Source organism: Capra hircus, chromosome 10, assembly GCF_001704415.2.
Source record: "Capra hircus breed San Clemente chromosome 10, ASM170441v1, whole genome shotgun sequence".
Lineage (NCBI taxonomy): Eukaryota > Metazoa > Chordata > Mammalia > Artiodactyla > Bovidae > Capra > Capra hircus.
Genome location: NC_030817.1, coordinates 41257277 through 41278463, shown reverse-complemented (window position 1 = coordinate 41278463; position 21187 = coordinate 41257277). Strand labels below are relative to the sequence as shown.

The 21187-nt window shown below is 40.8% G+C and overlaps 1 protein-coding gene across 1 annotated transcript in view; it reads left to right on the top strand.

Annotated features, from left to right (window-relative positions):
* Positions 1 to 21187, top strand: part of FBN1 (fibrillin 1) — a 275163-nt gene that overhangs the window by 242897 nt on the left and 11079 nt on the right. The window contains exons 57-63 of the mRNA XM_018054172.1: positions 2563 to 2688; positions 3262 to 3468; positions 4710 to 4835; positions 5078 to 5200; positions 16857 to 16973; positions 17229 to 17357; positions 18303 to 18422. Coding sequence (XP_017909661.1) covers positions 2563 to 2688; positions 3262 to 3468; positions 4710 to 4835; positions 5078 to 5200; positions 16857 to 16973; positions 17229 to 17357; positions 18303 to 18422 — 948 coding nt within the window. The remainder of the gene's footprint in view (positions 1 to 2562; positions 2689 to 3261; positions 3469 to 4709; positions 4836 to 5077; positions 5201 to 16856; positions 16974 to 17228; positions 17358 to 18302; positions 18423 to 21187) is intronic.

Below are 21187 nucleotides of genomic sequence, written 5' to 3'. Positions count from 1 at the left end.
CTGCATATAGGTTTCTCAAGAGGCAGGTCAGGTGGTCTGGTATTCCCATCTCTTTCAGAATTTTCCACAGTTTTTTATGATCCACACAGTCAAAGGCTTTGGCATAGTCAATAAGCAGAAGTAGATGTTTTTCTGGAACTCTCTTGCTTTTTTGATGATCCAGGAGATATTGGCAATTTGATCTCTGGTTCCTCTGCCTTTTCTAAAACCAACTTGAACATCAGGAAGTTCACAGTTCACGTATTGCTGAAGTCTGACTTGGAGAATTTTGAGCATTGCTTTACTAGCGTGTGAGATGAGTGCAATTGTGCGGTAGTTTGAGCATTCTTTGGCATTGCCTTTCTTTAGAATTGGAATGAAAACTGACATTTCCAGTCCTGTGGCCACTGCTGAGTTTTCCAAATTTGCTGGCACACTGAGTGCAGCACTTTCACAGCATCATCTTTCAGGATTTGAAATAGTTCTACTGGAATTCCATCACCTCCAACTAGCTTTGTTGGCAGTGCTGCTTTCTAAGGCCCACTTGACTTCACATTCCAGGATGTCTGGCTCTAGGTGAGTGATCATACCATCGTGATTATCTTGGTCTTGAAGATCTTTTTTGTACAGTTCTTCTGTGTATTCTTGCCACCTCTTCTTAATATCTTTTGCTTCTGTTCGGTCCATACCATTTCTGCCCTTTATCGAGCCCATCTTTGCATGAAATGTTCCCTTGGAATCTCTAATTTTCTTGAAGAGATCTCTAGTCTTTCCCATTCTGTTGTTTTCCTCTATTTCTTTGCACTGATCGCTGAAGAAGGCTTTCTTATCTCTTCTTGCTATTCTTTGGAACTCTGCATTCAGATGCTTATATCTTTCCTTTTCTCCTTTGCTTTTCGCCTCTCTTCTTTTCACAGCTATTTGTAAGGCCTCCCCAAACAGCCATTTTGCTTTTTTGCTTTTCCATGGGGATGGTCTTGATTCCTGTCTCCTGTACAGTGTCACGAACCTCATTCTATAGTTCATCAGGCACTCTATCAGATCTAGGCCCTTAAATCTATTTCTCACTTCCACTGTATAATCATAAGGGATTTGATTTAGGTCCTACCTGAATGGTCTAGCGGTTTTCCCTACTTTCTTCAAATTGAGTCTGAATTTGGCAATAAGGAGTTCATGATCTGAGCCACAGTCAGCTCCCGGTCGTGTTTTTGCTTACTGTATAGAGCTTCTCCATCTTTGGCTGCAAAGAATATAATCAATCTGATTTCGGTGTTGACCATCTGGTGACATCCATGTGTAGAGTCTTCTCTTGTGTTGTTGGAAGAGGGTGTTTGCTATAACCAGTGTGTTCTCTTGGCAAAACTCTTATTAGCCTTTGTGCTGCTTTATTCCATATTACAAGGCCAAATTTTCCTGTTACTCCAGGTGTTTCTTGACTTCCTACTTTTGCATTCTAGTCCCCTATAATGACATCTTTTTTGCGTGTTAGACCTAAAAGGTCTTGTAGGTCTTCACAGAAGCGTTCAACTTCAGCTTCTTCAGCATTACTGGTTGGGGCATAGACTTGGATTACCATGATATTGAATGGTTTGCCTCGGAGACGAACAGAGATCATTCTGTCGTTTTTGAGATTGCATCCAAGTACTGCATTTCGGACTCTCTTGTTGACCATGATGGCTACTCCATTTCTTCTAAGGGATTCCTGCCCACAGTAGTAGATATAATGGTCATCTGAATTAAATTTACCCATTCCAGTCCATTTTAGTTCACTGATTCCTAGAATGTCGACGTTCACTGTTGCCATCTCTTGTTTGACCACTTCCAATTTGCCTTGATTCATGGACCTAACATTCCAGGTTCCTATGCAATATTGCTCTTTACAGCGTTGGACCTTGCTTCTATCACCAGTCACATCCACAGCTGGGTATTGTTTTTGCTTTAGCTCCATCCCTTCATTCTTTCTGGAGTTATTTTTCCAGTGATCTCCAGTAGCATATTGGGCACCTAATGACCTGGGGAGTGCCTCTTTCAGTATCCTATCATTTTGCCTGTTGATACTGTTCATTGTATTCTCAAGTCAAGAATACTGAAGTGGTTTGCCATTCTCTTCTCCAGTGGACCACATTCTGTCAGACCTCTCCACCGTGACCCATCCATATTGGGTGGCCCCACAGGGCTTGGCTTAATTTCATTGAGTTAGACAAGGCTGTGGTCCTAGTGTGATTAGATTGACTAGTTTTCTGTGATTATGGTTTCAGTGTGTCTGCTCTCTGATGCCCTCTTGCAACACTTACCGTCTTACTTGGGTTTCTCTTACCTTGTACGTGGGGTATCTCTTCACGGCTGCTCCAGCAAAGCACAGCTGTTGCTCCTTACCTTGGACAAGGGGTATCTCCTCACCACCGCCCCTCCTGACCTTGAACATGGAGTAGCTCCTCTAGGCCCTCCTGAGCCCATAAATAGGTTATTTAGTCACAAACTAAACTTTTCTTTTTTGAAAAAAAAAAAAAAAAAAGAGTCTATCTTTGTACAAAGTGGACAGATGACGCCTCTTCTCTTTGGTCCTTCAATTACACCACATAGATGAAAATGAATGTCAGACCAAGCCTGGGATCTGTGAGAACGGGCGCTGCCTCAACACCAGGGGGAGCTATACCTGCGAGTGCAATGACGGCTTCACAGCCAGCCCCAACCAGGATGAGTGCCTTGGTGAGTACAGACTACAGGATGCTTTTGTAACCCCAGCCTCCACACTGGGATGCTTGAAACCAGATCACTTATTTGAAATAATAGAAAATGTTGAAATTTGAGGAAAGGTTAACAATGTTCATATTTTGGAGATGATTCTATGACCATGATTGTCCACTGGGCTTAGCACCACCCTGCCGCTAAATTCTTTCTTTGCTAATTGTATCATTGAATCACTTGTTTGGAATTTCTTTCTCAGCTGCCTATTTAAGCTCTTGATGCTCAGGATCAGTTTCCATGTGTTTCTCTGACCCTTGCTATAGCGTGGTTCTCCATATTTCTGGGAACAGATAGAGTGATAATCTTGTTGATACCAATGCCTTTCTGCCCACTTACTGAATATCTTGTCTTGTTTTCCCCAGATGTCATCCTTTTTCTCTTACTGCTGCTTCCAGCTTTCCCTTCTTGCTCCTTCTCAGCCAGGGTAAAGTGTTACATCCTTCTTGGGTTTTACTATCTGAGCAAATTCGGAATACCATGCTATGCTTCTAAAGCTCCCTAAAATCTTCTTTGCATTCATAACGTCCTTTCCAGACAACCGGGAAGGGTACTGCTTCACGGAGGTGCTCCAGAACATGTGTCAGATCGGCTCGAGCAACAGGAACCCCGTCACCAAGTCTGAATGCTGCTGCGATGGAGGGAGAGGCTGGGGGCCCCACTGTGAGATCTGCCCTTTCCAGGGCACTGTGGCTTTCAAAAAACTCTGCCCCCATGGCCGAGGGTTTATGACCAACGGAGCAGGTACTTCATTTTGTTCTGATTTTTGACCAACGGAGCAGGTACTTCATTTATGGTCCAAAAATACTTTCAGGGAATTTGTTTTATGAGGAACAGATGAGAATATAGAATCTATAGTGTGGGCCTAGGTTGAGTTGCACAGTTTAGGTTGACCAAAAAAAAAAAAAAAATCATTATGGTACTTTAGATATTCAAAGCCATGTTGCCAGAGTGTCCTTGGTCTGATTAATGTGTGTGCTTCAGTTCGTGTCTTTGCATTACAAGGAGTCCTCAACTTTTTAAGCTGGTTTGTTATAAGAATATAACCTTTTACTCAGAATATAATCTTTTAGATACATTTTGGAATAAATGATCACTAAATTCCTAAAGTAGCCCACCAATATGTATTTTATCTTGTAAAACTGGCTGAAATATATCACATGAAAGAAGTATAAAACAATGCTGATACAGTCAGCCTTCCATATCCACAGATTCCAAATCTGTAGATCCAACCAACCTTGGATTGGTTTCTACCCAATGTTGATTGAACCTGCAGTGCCAGCTGTACTATGCCATTTTGTATATGGGGCTTGAGTGTCCATGAATTTTAATATCAACAAGGTAGTTCTGGAACCAGTGCCCTGGATATGGAGGGATGATTGTACTGGGAATTAAGACAGCTGCCTCTGGAAAAGTACAAGCCATGTCAACTTGAGAGGGATGAGGAGGCTTTCAAGGTGTCTGAGGCTGCTCTGAAAAAGACTTCCAGGCCTATGTTTATTAACAATGACTGCAATTGTTTGCAGTCTCATAAAGAGAGACTTTGAGCTCCTTGGGAGGAAATCAGAAGTGAGAGGAGAATAAAGAGATTAAATAGGATTTATGTTCATGTTATAAAGTTGTGACTAAAGGTTAATAACAGAATTGGATGTGGTAAAGACAGAATAGATGGAATAACCAAAGTGATTTATCATTCTTTGGCAGATGTGAAAATGAGATGGTAGATGCATTTCTTCAGACCAATGAAAGTATGCTATATTGCATTTCAGAGTAATCTTGAAAAGATCAGGAAAAATAAGAGCTATGGGTATAAAATTGTTATTTAACAATACAAGGCTAAGAACTCACTTGCTATTGGCACCCTACTAAGTAGTAATGAGATAGAAGGGTCAAGATGTGAGTGTCAGTGGCTTTAATGCCCAGTAGTACAGATTGACCCTTTTATAATGCCTTTCTCATTTTAATTGCTATTTATTAAATTATAGATATTGATGAGTGCAAGGTTATTCATGATGTTTGCCGAAATGGGGAATGTGTCAATGACAGAGGATCATATCATTGCATTTGTAAAACTGGCTACACTCCAGATATAACTGGAACTGCCTGTGTAGGTAAGTGCTCTGATACTCAGGTTTATTCTCGGGTGGAAATTGTACATTATGAGGAAGAAACCCTCAAACTAAAACTCTAAAAAGCCTGTGTAATTTCATAAGGAAACGTAAGACAGTGATCAAAGATCATACAGTTTACCTTTTCTTTCTTTAAAACTAAGATTCTTTGTTAGACGCTGTGGGTACTGAGCATTGAAACATCTTTTGAGATGGGCAGTCACACTGTGTCTCTTTGATCATAGATCTGAATGAGTGCAATCAGGCTCCCAAACCTTGCAATTTCATCTGTAAGAACACAGAAGGGAGTTACCAGTGTTCATGCCCGAAAGGCTACATCCTGCAGGAGGACGGAAGGAGCTGCAAAGGTAAAGTGGAAAGTGCTTCCACCCACTTACCCGCCTTATGGGAACATGGTTTCATTCCTTGTGCCTTTGAGGGATCCAAAGCTGAAAGACCTCCCTCTGGGGTTAGTGCCTCCTTGGCGACATTTTTCTTACACCATCACTAGAACCTCCTCAAAAGGATCCTATATCTAAAGACAAAGAAGTAGCCAAAATGAAATGGTAGGAGGGGGCACAATCATGATAAATCCCACACCTGCTGGTGGATGCCCCACAAAGTGGAAAATAAAATAACCACAGAAATTCTTCCCCAGGAGTGAAGGTTCTGAGCCCCAGGTCACGCTCCCCAGCCTAGGGGTCTGGGAACAGGAGGGGCCCCCAGAGAATCTAACTTTGAAGGCCAGTGAGGTTTGATCACAAGAATTCTACAGGACTGGGGGAAATAGAAACTCTACGTTTGTAGGGCACATACAAGTTCTCATGTACACCAGAAGCCAGAGAAAAAAAGTGGTGACCTCATAAGAACCTGGGCTGGACCTACCTGTTGGTATTGGATGGTCTCTTGCAGAGGTGGGGGGTGGTTATGGCTCACTGTGGGAACAAAGACACCAGAGGCAGTGATTCTGGAGAGTACTCACTGGCATGAGCCCTGGTGGAGACTGCCATTTTTTCACCAAGACTTGGCTCCAAACAGCATGTAGGCTCTGATGCCTCAGGCCATACAACCAACAAGACAGAAACACAGCCCCACCCATCAGCAGACAGGCTGCTTAAAGTCTTTCTGAATAAAGTCTTTCCTGCTAAACATATTCCCTGACAAAGCCCTGCCCACCAGAGGGACAAGAAAGGCTCCACCCAGGGGCAGGCAGGAAAAAAAAGTCCCTCCCACCAGGAAGCCAGCACAAACCTCATCCACCAGAAGACATCAGCAAAAGCAAGAACTACAATGTTGCAACCTGAAGCATGGATATGTTGCAACCTGAAGCATGGATACTGCAAATCACAGAAAGTTAGATAAAATGAGAGAGCACAGAAATATGTTCCAGATGAAGGAACAAAATTAAAAACCCAGAAGAACAACTAAGTGAAGTAGAGATATGCATTCTACCCCAAAAAAAGGAATTCGGAGTAACAATAGTAAAAATGTTTCAAGATCTCAGAAAAAGAATAGAGGCACAGATCTAGAAGATATAAGAAAAGTTTAATAAAGACCTAGAAAAAATAAAAACAGATGAACAATAACTGAAATAAAAAAACACACTGAAAAGTGAAGTTGCCCAGTCGTGTCTGACTCTTTGCTCCTCTGTCCATGGGATTTTCCAGGCAATAGTACTGGAGTGGATTGCCATTTCTTTCTCCAACCAGGGATCTTCCCAACCCAGGGATCGAACCCAGGTCTCCCTCATTGTAGACAGACGCTTTACCATCTGAGCCACCAGGGAAGTCTTAGAAGGAATCAATAGCAGAAAAAGTGAGGCAGAAGACTGGATAAGTGAGATGGGAGATACATGCTGGAAATCACTGTTGAGGAACACAATAAAAGAATGAAAAGAAATAAAGGGTCACGAAGAGTCGGACACCACTGAGCGACTTCACTTTCCCTTTTCACTTTCCTGCATTGGAGAAGGAAATGGCAACCCACTCCAGTGTTCTTGCCTGGAGAATCCCAGGGATGGCGGAGCCTGGCGGGCTGCCATCTATGGGGTCGCACAGAGTTGGACACGACTGAAGCAACTTAGCAGGAGCAGCAGCAGGAGACCTCTGGGACAACATTAAATGCAATGTTCACACTATAGGGATCTCAGAAAGAGAAGTAAGAAAAAGACCTGATAAAATATTTGAAGAAATAATAGCTGAAATTTTCCCAAATATGGGAAGGGAAACAGTCACCCAGATCTAGGAAGCACAGAGCGTCCCAGCCAATATAAATCCAATGAGGAACACACTGAGACACAAAGTAATCAAACTAACAAAAATTAATGACAAAGGAAAAGTATTAACATAGAAGGTAAGTTGCAGCTGATTTCTCAGCAGAAACTCTTCAGGCCAAAAGGGAGTGGAACAATGTATTTAAAGTGATGAAAGGGAAAAACCTACAAGAATAATCTACTGAGCAAGGCTCTTACTCAGATTCAACAAAGAAATCAAAAGCTTTACAGACAAGCAAAAGCAAAGAGAATTCAGCACCACCAAACCAGCTTTGCAACAAATGTGAAAGGAACTTCTCTAGGCAGAAGAGAAAACACCCCAACTAGAAATAAGAAAATTACAAATGGAAAACCTCACTAATAAAGGCAAACATACTGAAAAGGTAGGAAATCATCCACACACAAATATGCTATCAAACCCAGAAATGGTGAGAAGAGGAGAGCATAAATGCAGGATATTGGAAAAGGATTTGATGTTAAGAGACTAGCAACTTAAAACAATCTTTCTATATGTAGACTGCTATGTCAAAACCTCACGGTAACTGCAAACTGAAAATCTATACTAGGTATACACATACAATAAGAGAAAAATCCATACACAACGATAAAGTCAGTCATCAAATGACAAAAAAAAGAGAACAAAGGAGGAAGGGAAGAAAAAAGACCTTTCTAAAAAAGCCAGAGTTTTTTTAATGACAGTAAGAACTTACATCCCTTCATGAATCACTGCCTTATCATGGCTAAGGGGATTGTGTAACTCAATGAAGCTATGAGCCATGCCCTGCAGGGCCACCCAAGACGGATGGTTAATAGCGGAGAGTTCTGACAAAACGTGGTCCACTGCAGGAGGGAATGACAAGCCACTCCAGTATTCTTGCAGTGAGAACCCTATGAACAGAATAAAAAGGCAAAAAGATATGACACTGAAAGATGAGCCCTCTCAGGTTGGAAGATGTCCAGTATGCTACTGGGGAAGAGAGGAGGGCAATTACTAATAGCTCCAGAAAGAATAAAGTGGCTGGGCCAAAGCGGAAACATTGCTCAGTTGTGGGTGTGTCTGGTGGCGAAAGTAAAATCCAATGCTATAAAGAACTATATTGCATAGGAACCTGGAATGTTAGGTCCATGAATCAAAGTAAATTGAACACAGTCAAACAGGAGATGGCAAGAGTAAACATCGACATCTTAGGAATCAGTGAACTAAAATGGATGGGAATGGGTGGATTTAGTTCAGATAGCCATTATATCTACTACTGTGGGCAAGAATCCCATGGAAGAAATGGACGAGCCCTCATAAACAACAAAAGAGTCAAATGCAGTACTTGGGTGCAATCTCAAAAACGATAGAACAGTCTCAGTTTATTTCCAAATCTAACCATTCAACCTCACAGTAATCCAAGTCTATTTACCAGCCACTGATGCCGAAGAAGCTGAAGTTGACCATTTCTATGAAGTCTTACAAGACCTTCTAGAACTAACACCAAAAAAACTGTCCTTTTCATCATAGGGGGTTGGAGTGCAAAAGTAGAAAGTCAAGAGATACCTGAACTAACAGGCAAGTTTGGCCTTCAATACAAAATGAAGCGGGCAAAGGCCAACAGAGTTTTGCCAAGAGAATACACTGGTCATAGCAAACACATTTTGCCAACACGAGAGATGAGTTTACACATGGACATCACCAAATAGTCAGTACTGAAATCGGATTGATTATATTCTTTGCAGCCGAGGATGGAGTAGCTCTATACAGTCAGGAAAAACAAGACCTGGAGCTGACTGTGGCTCAGATCATCAGCTCCTTATAGCAAAATTCAGGCTTAAACTAAAGAAAGTGGGAAAAGCCACTAGGCCATTCATGAATGACTTAAATCAAATCCCTTATACAGTAAAGGTGACAAATAGATTCAGGGGACTAGCTCTGGTAGAGTGCCTGAAGAAATACGGACAGTTTGTAACAACGTACAGGAGGCAGTGATGAAAACCATCCCAGAGAAAAAGAAATTCAAGAAGGCAAAGTGCTTGTCTGAGGAGGCCTTACAAATAGGAAAAAAAAAAAAAAGAGAGAGAGAATCCAAAGGCAGAGGAGAAAGGGAAAGTGAATGCAGAGTTCCAGAGAATAGCAAGGAGAGATAAGAAGGCCTTCTTAAATGAACAATGCAAAGAAGTAGAGGAAAACAATAGAATGAGAAAGACTAGAGATCACCAAGAATATTAGAAATATCGAGGGCACATGCAAAGATGGCTCAATAAAGGACAGAAACAGCAAGAACCTTTCAGAAGCGGAAGAGATTTAGAAGAGGTAGCAAGAATACACAGAAGAACTGTACAAAAAAAGTCTTAATGAACCAAATAACCATGATGGTTTGGTTACTCACCTACAGCCAGACATCCCGGAATGTGAATTCAAGTGGGCCTTAGGAAGCATTCAATCAAAGGGCCTTAGGAAGCACTTAACTACAATCAAAGCTAGTGGAGGTAATGGAATACCAACTGAGCTATTTCTAATCCTAAAGGATGATGATGTTAAAGTTCTGCACTCAGTATGCCAGCAAATTTGGAAAACTCAGCAGTAGCCACAGGACTGGAAAAGTTTTCATTCTAATTTGAAAGAAGGGCAATGCCAAAGAATGTTCAAACTTGTGCACAATTGTGCTCACTTCACATGCTAGCAAGGAAGACAGAAAATCCTTCAAGCGAGGCTTCAACAATACATGAACACAGAACTTCAGACACACAAGCTGGGTTTAGAAAGGGCAGAGGAACCAGAAATCAAACTGCCAACATCTGCTGTATCATAGACAAAGCAAGGGAATTGCAAAAAATCTTCTGCTTCATTGACTACGCCTTTGACTGTGTGGATCACAACAAACTGCAGAGAATTCTTGAAGAGATGGGAACACCAGAGCACCTTAACTGCCTCCTGGAAAACCTGTGTGCAGGTCAAGAAGCAACAGTTAGAACTGGACTTGGAAAAATGGACTGGTTCAAAATTGGGAAAGGAGTACATCAAGGCTGTATATTGTCACCCTGCTTATTTAACTTATATGCAGAATACATCATGTAAAATGTGGGGCTGGATGAAGCACAAGCTGGAATCAAGATTGTCGGGAGAAATGGCAACAATCTCAGATATGCAGATAATACCATACTAGTGGCTTCCCTGGTGATTCAAACAGCAAAGAATCTGCCTGCAATGCCAGAGACCCAGGTTCGATTCCTGGGTTGGAAAGATCCCTTGGAGAAGGGAATGGCTCCCCACTCCAGTATACTTGCCTGGAGAATTCCATGGGCAGAGGAGCCTGGCAGACTACAGTCCTTGGGGTCACAAAGAGTCAGATAAGACCGTGCAACTAACACTTTCACTTTGGGGCTTCCCAAGCTGGCACTAGAGAACCAGCCTGCCAGTACAGGAGACACAAGAGATTCAGCTTTGATCCCTGAGTTTCAAAGATCCCCTGGAGTAGGCCATGGCAACCCACTACACTGTTCTTGCCTGGAGAATCCCATGGAGAGAGGAACCTGGGGGGCTACAGTCCATAATTTTGCAAATAATTGGACACAACTGAAGTGACTTAGCAGGCACACAATGGCAGAAAGCAAAGAGAAACTAAAGAGCCTCTTGAAATTAAAAGACAGTTGCCCCTAGGAAGAAAAGCTATGACAAACCTAGACAGAATTTTAAAAAGCAGAGACATAACTTTGCCAACGAATGTCTGTATAGTCAGAGCTATGGTTTTTCCAGTAGTCATGTATGGATGTTAGAGTTGGACCATAAAGAAGGCTGAGCACTGAATAATTGATGCTTTCTAACTGTGGTGCTGGAGAAGACTTGAGAGTCCATTGGACACCAAGGAAATCAAACCAGACAATCCTAAAGCAAATCAACCCTGAAAACTCATTGGAAGGACTTATGCTGAAGCTCTAATACTTTGGCCACCTGATGCAAAGAGCTGACTCATTGGAAAAGACCCTGCCTGATGCTGGGAAAGATTGAGGGCAAGAGGAGAAGGGGGTGACAGAGGATGAGATGGTTGGATGACATCATTGACACAATGGACAAGAGTTTGAGTAAACTCAGGGAGATAGTGAAGGACAGGGCAGCCTTACACGCTACAGCTCATGGGGTCACAAAGAGTCAGATATGACTTAGTGACTGAACAACAGCAGCAAATATCACTGGTGAGCTTAGATGCAAGTATCCTCAACAAAATACTAGCAAACCGAATCCAACAATACATTAAGTGGATCATACACCATGATCAAGGGGATTTATACCAGGAATGCAAGGATTTTTCAATATCTGCAAATCAGTGTGATAAACCACATTAACAAATTGAAGAAAAAAAAAACATATGATCATCTCAATAGATGCAGAGAAAGCTTTTGACAAAATTCACCAGGCATTTATGATAAAAGTTCTCCAGAATGTGGGCATAGAGGGAACATACATTATAAAAGCCATATAAGACAAACCTACAGCTAACATCATACTCAACAGTGAAAAGCAAAAGCATTTTCTCTATGTTCAGAAACAAGAAAAGAATGTCCACTTTCACCACTTCTATTCAGCATGGTGGTAGAAGTCCTAGCCACAACAATCAGAGAAGAAAAAGAAAGAAAAGAAATCCAAATCGGAAAAGAAGACGTAAAACTGTCACTGTTTGCAGGCAGATTCTTTACCATCTAAGCCATCAGCAAAGCCCAGATGATATGATACAATACATATAAAACCCTAAAGATGCTATTAGGAAACTACTAAACCACATCAAGGAGAGATAAGAAAGCCTTCCTCAGTGATCAATGCAAAGACATAGAGAAAAACAATAGAAGGAGAATGACTAGAGAGCTCTTCAAGAAAATTAGAGATACCAAGGGAACATTTCATGCAAAGATGGCAGTAATAAGGACAGAAATGGTATGGACCTAACAGAAGCAGAAGATATTAAGAAGAGTCGGCAACAATTGACAGAAGAACTATACAAAAAAGATCTTCATGACCCAGATAACCACGATGGTGTGACCACTCATCTAGAGCCAGACATCCTGGAGTGTGAAATCAAATGGGCCTCAGGAAGCATCACTATGAACAAGGCTAGTAGAGGCGTTGGTATTCCAGCTGAGCTATTTCAAATCCTAAAAGATGATGCTGTGAAAGTGCTGCACTCAATATGCCAGCAAACTTGGAAAACTCAGCAGTGGCCACAGGACTGGAAAAGGTCAGTTTTCATTCCAATCCCAAAGAAAGGCAATGCCAAAGAATGCTCAAACAACTGCACAATTGCACTCATCTCACGCTAGTAAAGTAATGCTCAAAATTCTCCAAGCCAGGCTTCAACAGTATGTGAACCGTGAACTTCCTAATGTTCAAGCTAGATTTAGAAAAGGCAGAGGAACCAGAGATCAAATTGCCAACATCTGCTGGGTCCTTGAAAAAGCAAGAGAGTTCCAAAAAACCCTCTACTTCTGCTTTATTGAATATGCGAAAGCCTTTGACTGTGTGGATCACAACAAACTGTGGAAAATTCTGAAAGAGATGGGAATACCAGACCACCTGACCTGTCTCCTGAGAAATCTGTATGCAGGTCAAGAAGCAACTGTTAGAACTGGACATGGAACAAAAGACAGGTTCTAAATCAGGAAAGGAGTAGGTCAAAGCTGTATGTTGTTATCCTGCTTATTTAGCTTATATGCAGAGTACATCATGCGAAAGGCCGGGCTGAATGAATCAGAAGCTGGAATCAAGAATGCCAGGAGAAATATCAATAACCTCAGATATGTAGATGACACCACCCTTATGGCAGAAAGTGAAGAACTAAAGAGCCTCTTGAAAGTGAAAGAGGAGAGTGAAAAAGTTGGTTTAAAACTCAACATTCAGAAAACTAAGTTCATGGCATCTAGTCCCATCACTTCATGGCAAATAGATGGGGAAACAATTGAAATAGTGGGAGACTTTATTTTTAGGGCTCCAAAATCACTGCAGATTGTGATTGCAGCCATGAAATTAAAAGACGCTTTCTCCTTGGAAGAAAAGCTATGACCAACCTAGACAGAATATTAAAAAGCAGAGACATTACTTTGCCAACAAAGGTCTGTCTAGTCAAAGCTATGGCTTTTCCAGTAGTCAAGTATGGTGTGAGAGTTGGACTATGAAGAAAGCTGAGCACCGAAGAATTGGTGCTTTTGAATTGTGGTGTTGGAGAACACTCTTGAGAGTCCCTTGGACTGCAAGGAGATCCAACCAGTCAATTCTAAATGAACTCAGTCCTCAATATTTATTGGAAGGACTGCTACTGAAACTGAAACTCCATAACTTTCTCTACCTGATGCAAAGAACTGTCTCATTGGAAAACACCCTGATGCTAGGAAAGATTGAAGGTGGGAGGAGAAGGGAATGACAGATGATGAGCTGGTTGGATGGCATCACTGACTCGATGGACATGAGTTTGAGTAGACTCCGGGAGTTGGTGATGGACAGGGAAGCCTGACGTGCTGCAGTCCATGGGGTCACAAAGAGTCAGACACAACTGAGCGACTGAACTGAGCTGAGAACACATCTATGAATTTGGTAATTTAGTTGCAGGATACAAATTTTATACACAAAAATCTGTTGCATTTGTATACACTAACAATGAAAGATCAGAAAGAGAAATTAAAGAAACAGCCTTTCATCAGAAAGAATAACATACCTTGGAATAAACCTACCTGAAAAGGCAAAAGACCTCTATCTGAAAAGACACTAATGAAAGAAATTGCAGATGACACAAACAGATGGAAAAATATACCATGTTCTTGGATTGGAAGAAACAATACTGTCAAAATGACTATGCAACTCAAGGCAATCTACAAATTCAGGACTATCCCTATCAAATTACCAGTGGTACTTTTTGCAAAACTAGGACAAAAAAATTTAACATTCGTATGGAGACCCAAAAAACCCTAAATAGTCAAAGCAATCTTGAGAAAGAAAAATTGAGCACTCACTTCAGTCTATCCTGCAAAGCTACAGTCATCAAAAGAGTAATGTTTTTGGTACAAAAACAGAAATATGAATCACTGGAACAAGATAGAAAGCCCAGATATAAACCCATGCACCTATGGTCAATTAATCTATGACAAAGTAGGCAAGACTATTCAATGGAGGAAAGACAGTCCAGAAAACTGGACAGCTACACATAAAAGAATGTAGTCTTTAACACCATACACAAAAATAAACTCAAAATAGATTAAACTCTTAAATATCAAACATGATACTTTAAAAGTTTTGGAGGAAAACAGGCAGAACACTCTTTGATATAAGTTGCAGCAATATATTTTTCAAGCTATCTCTTTGAGTAATGGAAATAAAAGTAAATGAATGGGACCTAATTAAATTCAAAAGCTTTTGTACAGCAAAGGAAACCATAAACAAAATGAAAAAAAAGTTCACGGTATGGGAGAAAATTTTTGCAAGTGATGCAACTGACAAAATCTCCAAAATCTACAAACAGCTCATGCAGCTCAATATCAAAACAAGCAAACCACCCAATCAAAAAATGGATGAAAAATCTAAATAGACATTTCTCCAAAAATGGCCACATGAAAAGATGCTCAGCATCACTAAATTGTTGGAGAAATGCAAATCAAAATTACAATGAGATTTCATCTCACACTAGTCAGAATGACCATCATCAAAAAGTCTACAATAGTAAATGCTGAAAAGGGTGTGGAGAAAAGGAAACCCTGCTACACTGTTGATGGGAATGTAAATTGGTACAGCCACTCTGCAGAACAGTTTAGAAGTTCCTTTAAAAATGAAAAATAGAACAACTGTGTGGTCTAGCAATCCTACTCCTGAGCATGTATCTGGAGAAAACCATGGTTCAAAAGTTTACATGCACCCCAGTGTTCATTGCAGCACTGTTTACAATAGCCAAGACATGGGAGCAACCTAAATGTCCAATAACAGATGAATGGATGAAGTAGATGTGGTACATATACACAGTGGAAACGGCAGCCCACTCCAGTGTACTTGCCTGGAGAACCCCAGTGACAGAAGAGCCTGGTGGGCTTCCGTCTATGGGGTCACACAGAGTCGAACACGACTGACGCGACTGAGCACTCAGTCATTAATGATGCAATAGCATTTGCAGCAAAATGGTTGGACGTGGAGACTAAGTGTAGTAAATCAAAGACAAATGTCATATGATATTGCGTATATGCAGAGTCTAAAAAAAAAAGAGAGAGAGAGACAAGTGAACGTATTTACAAAACAAAAACAGACTTACAAACATAGAAAACTAACTTTTGGTTACCAGAAGGGAAAGCTGGGGGCAGAGGAGGGATAAATTGAGAGTTTAGAATTTATTTATATACCCTACTGTATATAAAAGAGATAACCAACAAGGGCTGACCAGATAGCACAGGGAACTTGGCTCAATATTCTGCAATAACCTACATGGGGAAACAATTTGAAAAAGAATAAATCTGTGTATATGTATACTGAACCACTTTGCTGTACACCTGAAACACAACACTGTTAATCAGCTATACCCCAATATACAATGAACGTTTTAAAAAAATCACTGAGTTGGCCCCCTCACCTATCTGCAGGTAATGAGCTGCAGCAAACATGCGATGGTGCTCTAGCAAAGCCCCTAGGGTCACAGAGCAGGCAGGATGCCTGCTAGCAGGAGACAGACAGCTGTCAATAATGCAGAAGCCAGAAGAGCAGAAACAGCAACTCCCCAGCAACAGAAAGAGCACAGGATTGGCTCGTTTCTAGGAGATGTCAGCACTAGGAGAAATACGGGCGGTTCTTTCAGTTCAAGCCCACTCCAGATATTAGTCTAGCCAGGAGCTGGCACAGATCTGCAGTTCCAAGCACAACTCTGTCTGCAGTGATAAAAGAAGCTCGCAAGGAAGGGTGGAGGGGTGCGGGGGCGGGCAGGCAGAGAGCCAGGCAGGAAGGGGAAGGTAGGTAGATTCCTAAATTCACAGCAATTTTTTTTAAATTAAAATTCAACTAAAAACTGGAACACACTTTCTATCTCTTGAGATTTTAAATAGCAATGGTGTGGAGAGAGAACCTACAGGTTCCAGGCAGTGAGGACAGAGGCCTGGTCAAACAGAGGATTTTACTGAGAAGTGGAAAATAATCTTGGATAAATATTGTAGATAGTCTTTTTTTAAATTGCTGTTGGCTTATCAGAATGAGGTGTTTGGTTTTTTTTTCCCCTTCCTGATTGCTCAATTTTTGTTTTATCCAAAGGAGGAACTCTAAACAAAGCAGTTAGTTTGGTTTGGTTTGATCTGGTTGACCATTTCATTTGAGAAGATTAAAAAACAGCAAACAGGAAAGAACCAAGCAGAGAAAATTCATTTTTACCCTCAATTATTATTTTTATATTTCAACTTGAGATTTTTTTTCAGTGCTTTGGAAGTTTTTGAGAATCCTTAATCTTTTATTTCATTTTGTAATTTATTTAAATTTTATGATGTATTGGACATTTCTTTGTTGAGAAAATTCTGTTTTCCTATAACTAAAGGGAATGGGTTTTTCTTGGATCACCAAAGAAATGCATTTTTGGTCTGAATTGAAACCACATTTTATCTTTAAAACCCATATCTCCTGGGTTTCTCCTAACCATATGCTGTGGTCCCATTCTGACAAGGTCATTTGAGATGTAGAAATGAAAACTCAGAGCTACTCCCTAGGGTGGCTTCTAGGTTCCTGGGCTTCAGCTCAATTCCAATGCCCATCTTGCACTTTCTTACAGATCTTGATGAGTGTGCAACTAAGCAGCACAACTGCCAGTTCTTGTGTGTTAACACCATTGGCAGCTTCGCATGTAAATGTCCTCCTGGATTTACCCAACACCATACTGCCTGCATTGGTAAGTGGGAGAGGGAAAGTCCTCTGTAGTTATTTTTTGAAGGGTTTGTTTTCAAGGGCTTCTGCTGTTGGAATAAGAAGATAAAACTCAAGAAAATATGTGAATATATGTATATGTGTCTGTGAGTACATGCATGCATGTTGTGAAAAGCTATGGCTTTTTCTGAGCAAATCACTCTTCTTTCTTCCTTTTAAACAACATAAAGAGAGCTTCGGGGAAGTCCCACCCTCTCCTTTCTCCCTTTGCTTCTTACAGATAACAATGAATGCACCTCTGACATCAACCTGTGTGGGTCAAAGGGCATTTGCCAGAACACTCCTGGAAGCTTCACTTGTGAATGCCAGCGGGGATTCTCACTTGATCCGAGCGGCGCAAGCTGTGAAGGTAGGTAGAGCCCTCAGCTTGATCCAGCTGGTTGCTCCTCATGAGGTGGCCTATAAACACCTGCATTGTCATCCTCTATGAGACATCAGAACTGAGCACAGGGGAGGCAGCCAGCTGCAGATAGAAATGTTTTCTCTGGTTTGTACAAGTCCCATATCTTAGAGATACACCTTTTGTTTCATGCTTGACCATGTCCTCAACACATGCTTTTCCTGAATGTAACAAGACTTTCTGCTCAGTTGTTAGTCTAATTGGAAATGACCCAATCAAGAAAAACAGCTAGATTCCTGAATTTGATCACTTAATTTTCTAGTCACTGGATCCAAAATCTTAAAAGGATTCCTTCAATGTAGATTAAGTATATAAGGAATAACTCTTCTGCCAACATATGATTAAACATTTTACTCTTATTTTTTAGGATTTTGTTTTTGTATTGGCCTTTTGGTTTCCAATTCTGGCAGAAATAAGGAAATATAAATAGTTTACACAGCTATCCTATACTGCATTCATGCGCCTTGCATTAGTGTCTTCATTATTTTTATTTGTGGATTGTACCAGGGATGTTTTTTCCCTTGGACTTTTCAAAAGCTCCAGAGTAGACATTCTTGAAATTGGTGGTGGAATATTGGTGATGCTCGGGAAGACTGAAGGCAAAAGAAGGGGGCGGCAGTGGATGAGATGGTTTGAGAGCATCACTGACTCAATCAACATGAATATGAGCAAACTCTGGGAGATAGTGAAGGACAGGGACGCCTGGCCTGCTGCAATCCATGGGATTGCAAAGAATCCCACATAACTTAGCAACTGAACATCAGCAATTTTTTATGTGTCAGATGTCTTACTGAAATTGCCTTTCACGTTCATATGCTGATAAATGTTGCTTCAGAAAATACCTCTGAGATATGCACTGATGTGACTTAAACGCAACTCTGCCTTCTTTTTCAGATGTGGACGAGTGTGAGGGAAACCATCGCTGCCAGCACGGCTGCCAGAACATCATCGGCGGCTACAGGTGCAGCTGCCCCCAGGGCTATCTCCAGCACTACCAGTGGAACCAGTGTGTCGGCAAGTAGTTTTCCCTTGTTCACAAGATGAACTGCTGTCAGCTCCTGAGTCAGAATACTGCTTTCTTTCTGAAAACTTTAAACTTATCACTGCAGCAACAAATACTCATTTCAAATTGTCCATACCTGGTTGAAACCAGAGGGAAGTCATAACCTTTGCAAAGTGGCAAACTAAGAAAAAAAACAATGATAAAGGGTACTTTGAAGGCATTCAAAATGAAATGCTGACAGAATTCCTTAATTCCTCATATCTCCTTGCTCATCTGCTTCACTGCTCGTCATCAGCCCACACTGGAGTTCTCTTTAGGCCAACAAAATCCTCCGTCTGACTGAAAACTATCCATCAGCCAAAGGCTACTTTGAGCAGCTTTTGGTCAGACGATGCAGAAGTGGTTCATTGAATGCTGTACACCTTTCGGGGCAGGGTACAAGTTTTTTTCAGGATTGCTAAACTCTTTCGAAAATTGAGGGAGTCCCAGACTCTGTCGTTAAATTGAAATTGTCACTTTTTGGTCCCACAGTGTCATAGGAAAATAACTTTTAATGGACATCAGAGAATCCCAACATTGCAAGTTTAGAAGGACCCCAATCCATCTAGCCCATGCCATTATTTTACTAATGAAGGCTTAGAAGCCAGGAAGGAAAGGCAGTCTGTCCTTACCCATTCTTTTGTGGCAGCACCAGAGCTAGAAGCCAAAGCTCTTTCTTCACTTCATGTTTCAGGGCTGCCTTTCTAGTGTCACCTCTACTTGTTTTTTCTTTTTTTAATTCACCTGGTAGCACTGCAAGCTTGGTGCTCTGGTGACCTGTTTGGCTGCCACTCTCTTGGGAACAGGGCCCTCCTTCTCAAAAACAGAGTGACTGCCTCTGGATGACTGCTCCATGTTGCAATGCTTGATTTTACTCCAAATGAAGACACATTTGGTATGTGCTCATTTATCAAATATGCGTCTTTCTCATCCGGTCTGATTCTTCACAAAACACAGTTTTGCAGAGGTGAGTAGGACTGGCTGAAATAACCACAGTGCTAGAGCTTACGCTGCACAGTTTGCTGGTTAGTGATCTGGTTTTAATAAAAAGTGCCTTTATTTATTACCAGCTCAGGGAGGTCTCAGATTTTAATCACCAGTTTCTGACATTGTTCACAAAATTTCCAGCATAAGCTTTGTTGATTCAATACCCAGCATGTGAGTCCATTTGCCCTTATTACATATCTCCCTTGGATGAAACTGAAGCTATGGGGAAGAGTATAAAAGAGGTGAGATCTACCACTGCTGGGCATTCTCCTCCTCCTCCTCTGCTTAGTTCAGAGATGATAGAGATGGCCAGGTCATGTCCTTGTTGCCTGAAGATTCTTCGCTGGCCCCATGAAGACTGTGTTCTGCTTGGGACTTGGGAAGAGGAGGAGGATCAAGATGGCAGAATAGGAGGATGTGGAGTTCTCCTACCCCTACAAACACATCAAAAATACATCTACATGGGGAGCAATTCTCACAGAAAACCACCTGGAAACTGGCAGAACACCTCTTATTCAGCCAAATCTCCAAGAAAGATCTCCATGAAATGAGAAATCACAGAAAGAAAAAATGGACATGTGGAGACTAAACATATTATTAAGAAACCAGCGGGTCAACAGTGAAATCAAAGAAGAAATCAGAAAATACCTTGAGACAAACAACAATGAAAACACAACCTTACAGAAGCTATAGGGTACAGCAAAAGCAGCTTTAAGAGGGAAGTTCACAATAATATAGGCCTTCTTGAAAAAAAAAAAAAAACCTCAAATAATTTAATCTGCCACCTAAAAGAATTAGAAAAAGAAACAAAGAAAGCCCAAGACAACAGAAGGTAATAAAGATCAGAGCAGGAATTAATAGAGATTTAAAAAATAGAAAAGATTGATAAAACCAAGAGCCATTTTTTTGAAAGGATAAACAAAATTGAGAAACTGCTTGACAGACACACCAAAAAGAAAAGAGAAAACCCAAATTTATAAAATAATAAATTGAAAGATGATAAATAACAACTGATACTATAGAAATTAAAAACATCCTAAGAGAATCATATAAGAGTTATATGCCAAAAAATTGTGGAGCTCACCTAGAAGTGAGCTTAGACAACCTAGAAGAAGTAGACAAGTTTTAGAAACATAAAGGCTGTCAAAAATGAATCAAGAAGAACAGATCATTTGAATAGGCCCATCACCAGAAGTAAAATATAATCTTAATGAAAAAAATTCCCTGTAAGCTAGAGTCCAGAACTAGATGGCTTCACTGGGGAATTCTACCAGACATTCAAAGAAAAGCTTATACCCATCCTTCCCAAACTATTTCAAAAAATTAAAGAGGAGGTAATGCTCCCAGAGTCATTTTATGAAGCCACCATCACCCTGATGCCAAAACCAGACAAGACATTACATAAAAAGAATTACAGGCCAGTATCATTGATGAACATAGGTTCAAAATACTCAACAAGATATTAGCAAACCAAATTCAACAATACATAAAAAGGGTCATACACCATGACCAAGTTGGATTCATTTCCAGGTCTCAAACATAGTTCACATGAAAAATCAGTATGTTATACCACATCAACAAAAGGAAAGACAAAAAACACATGATCATCTCAATAGAATCAGAAAAACTATTTGATAAAATTCAACATCCATTCATGATTAAAAACTCTCACTAAAGTGGTTTTAAAGGGAGCATTTCTCAACATAATAAAAGTCATTTACAACGAACCAACAGCCAATATAATATTAAA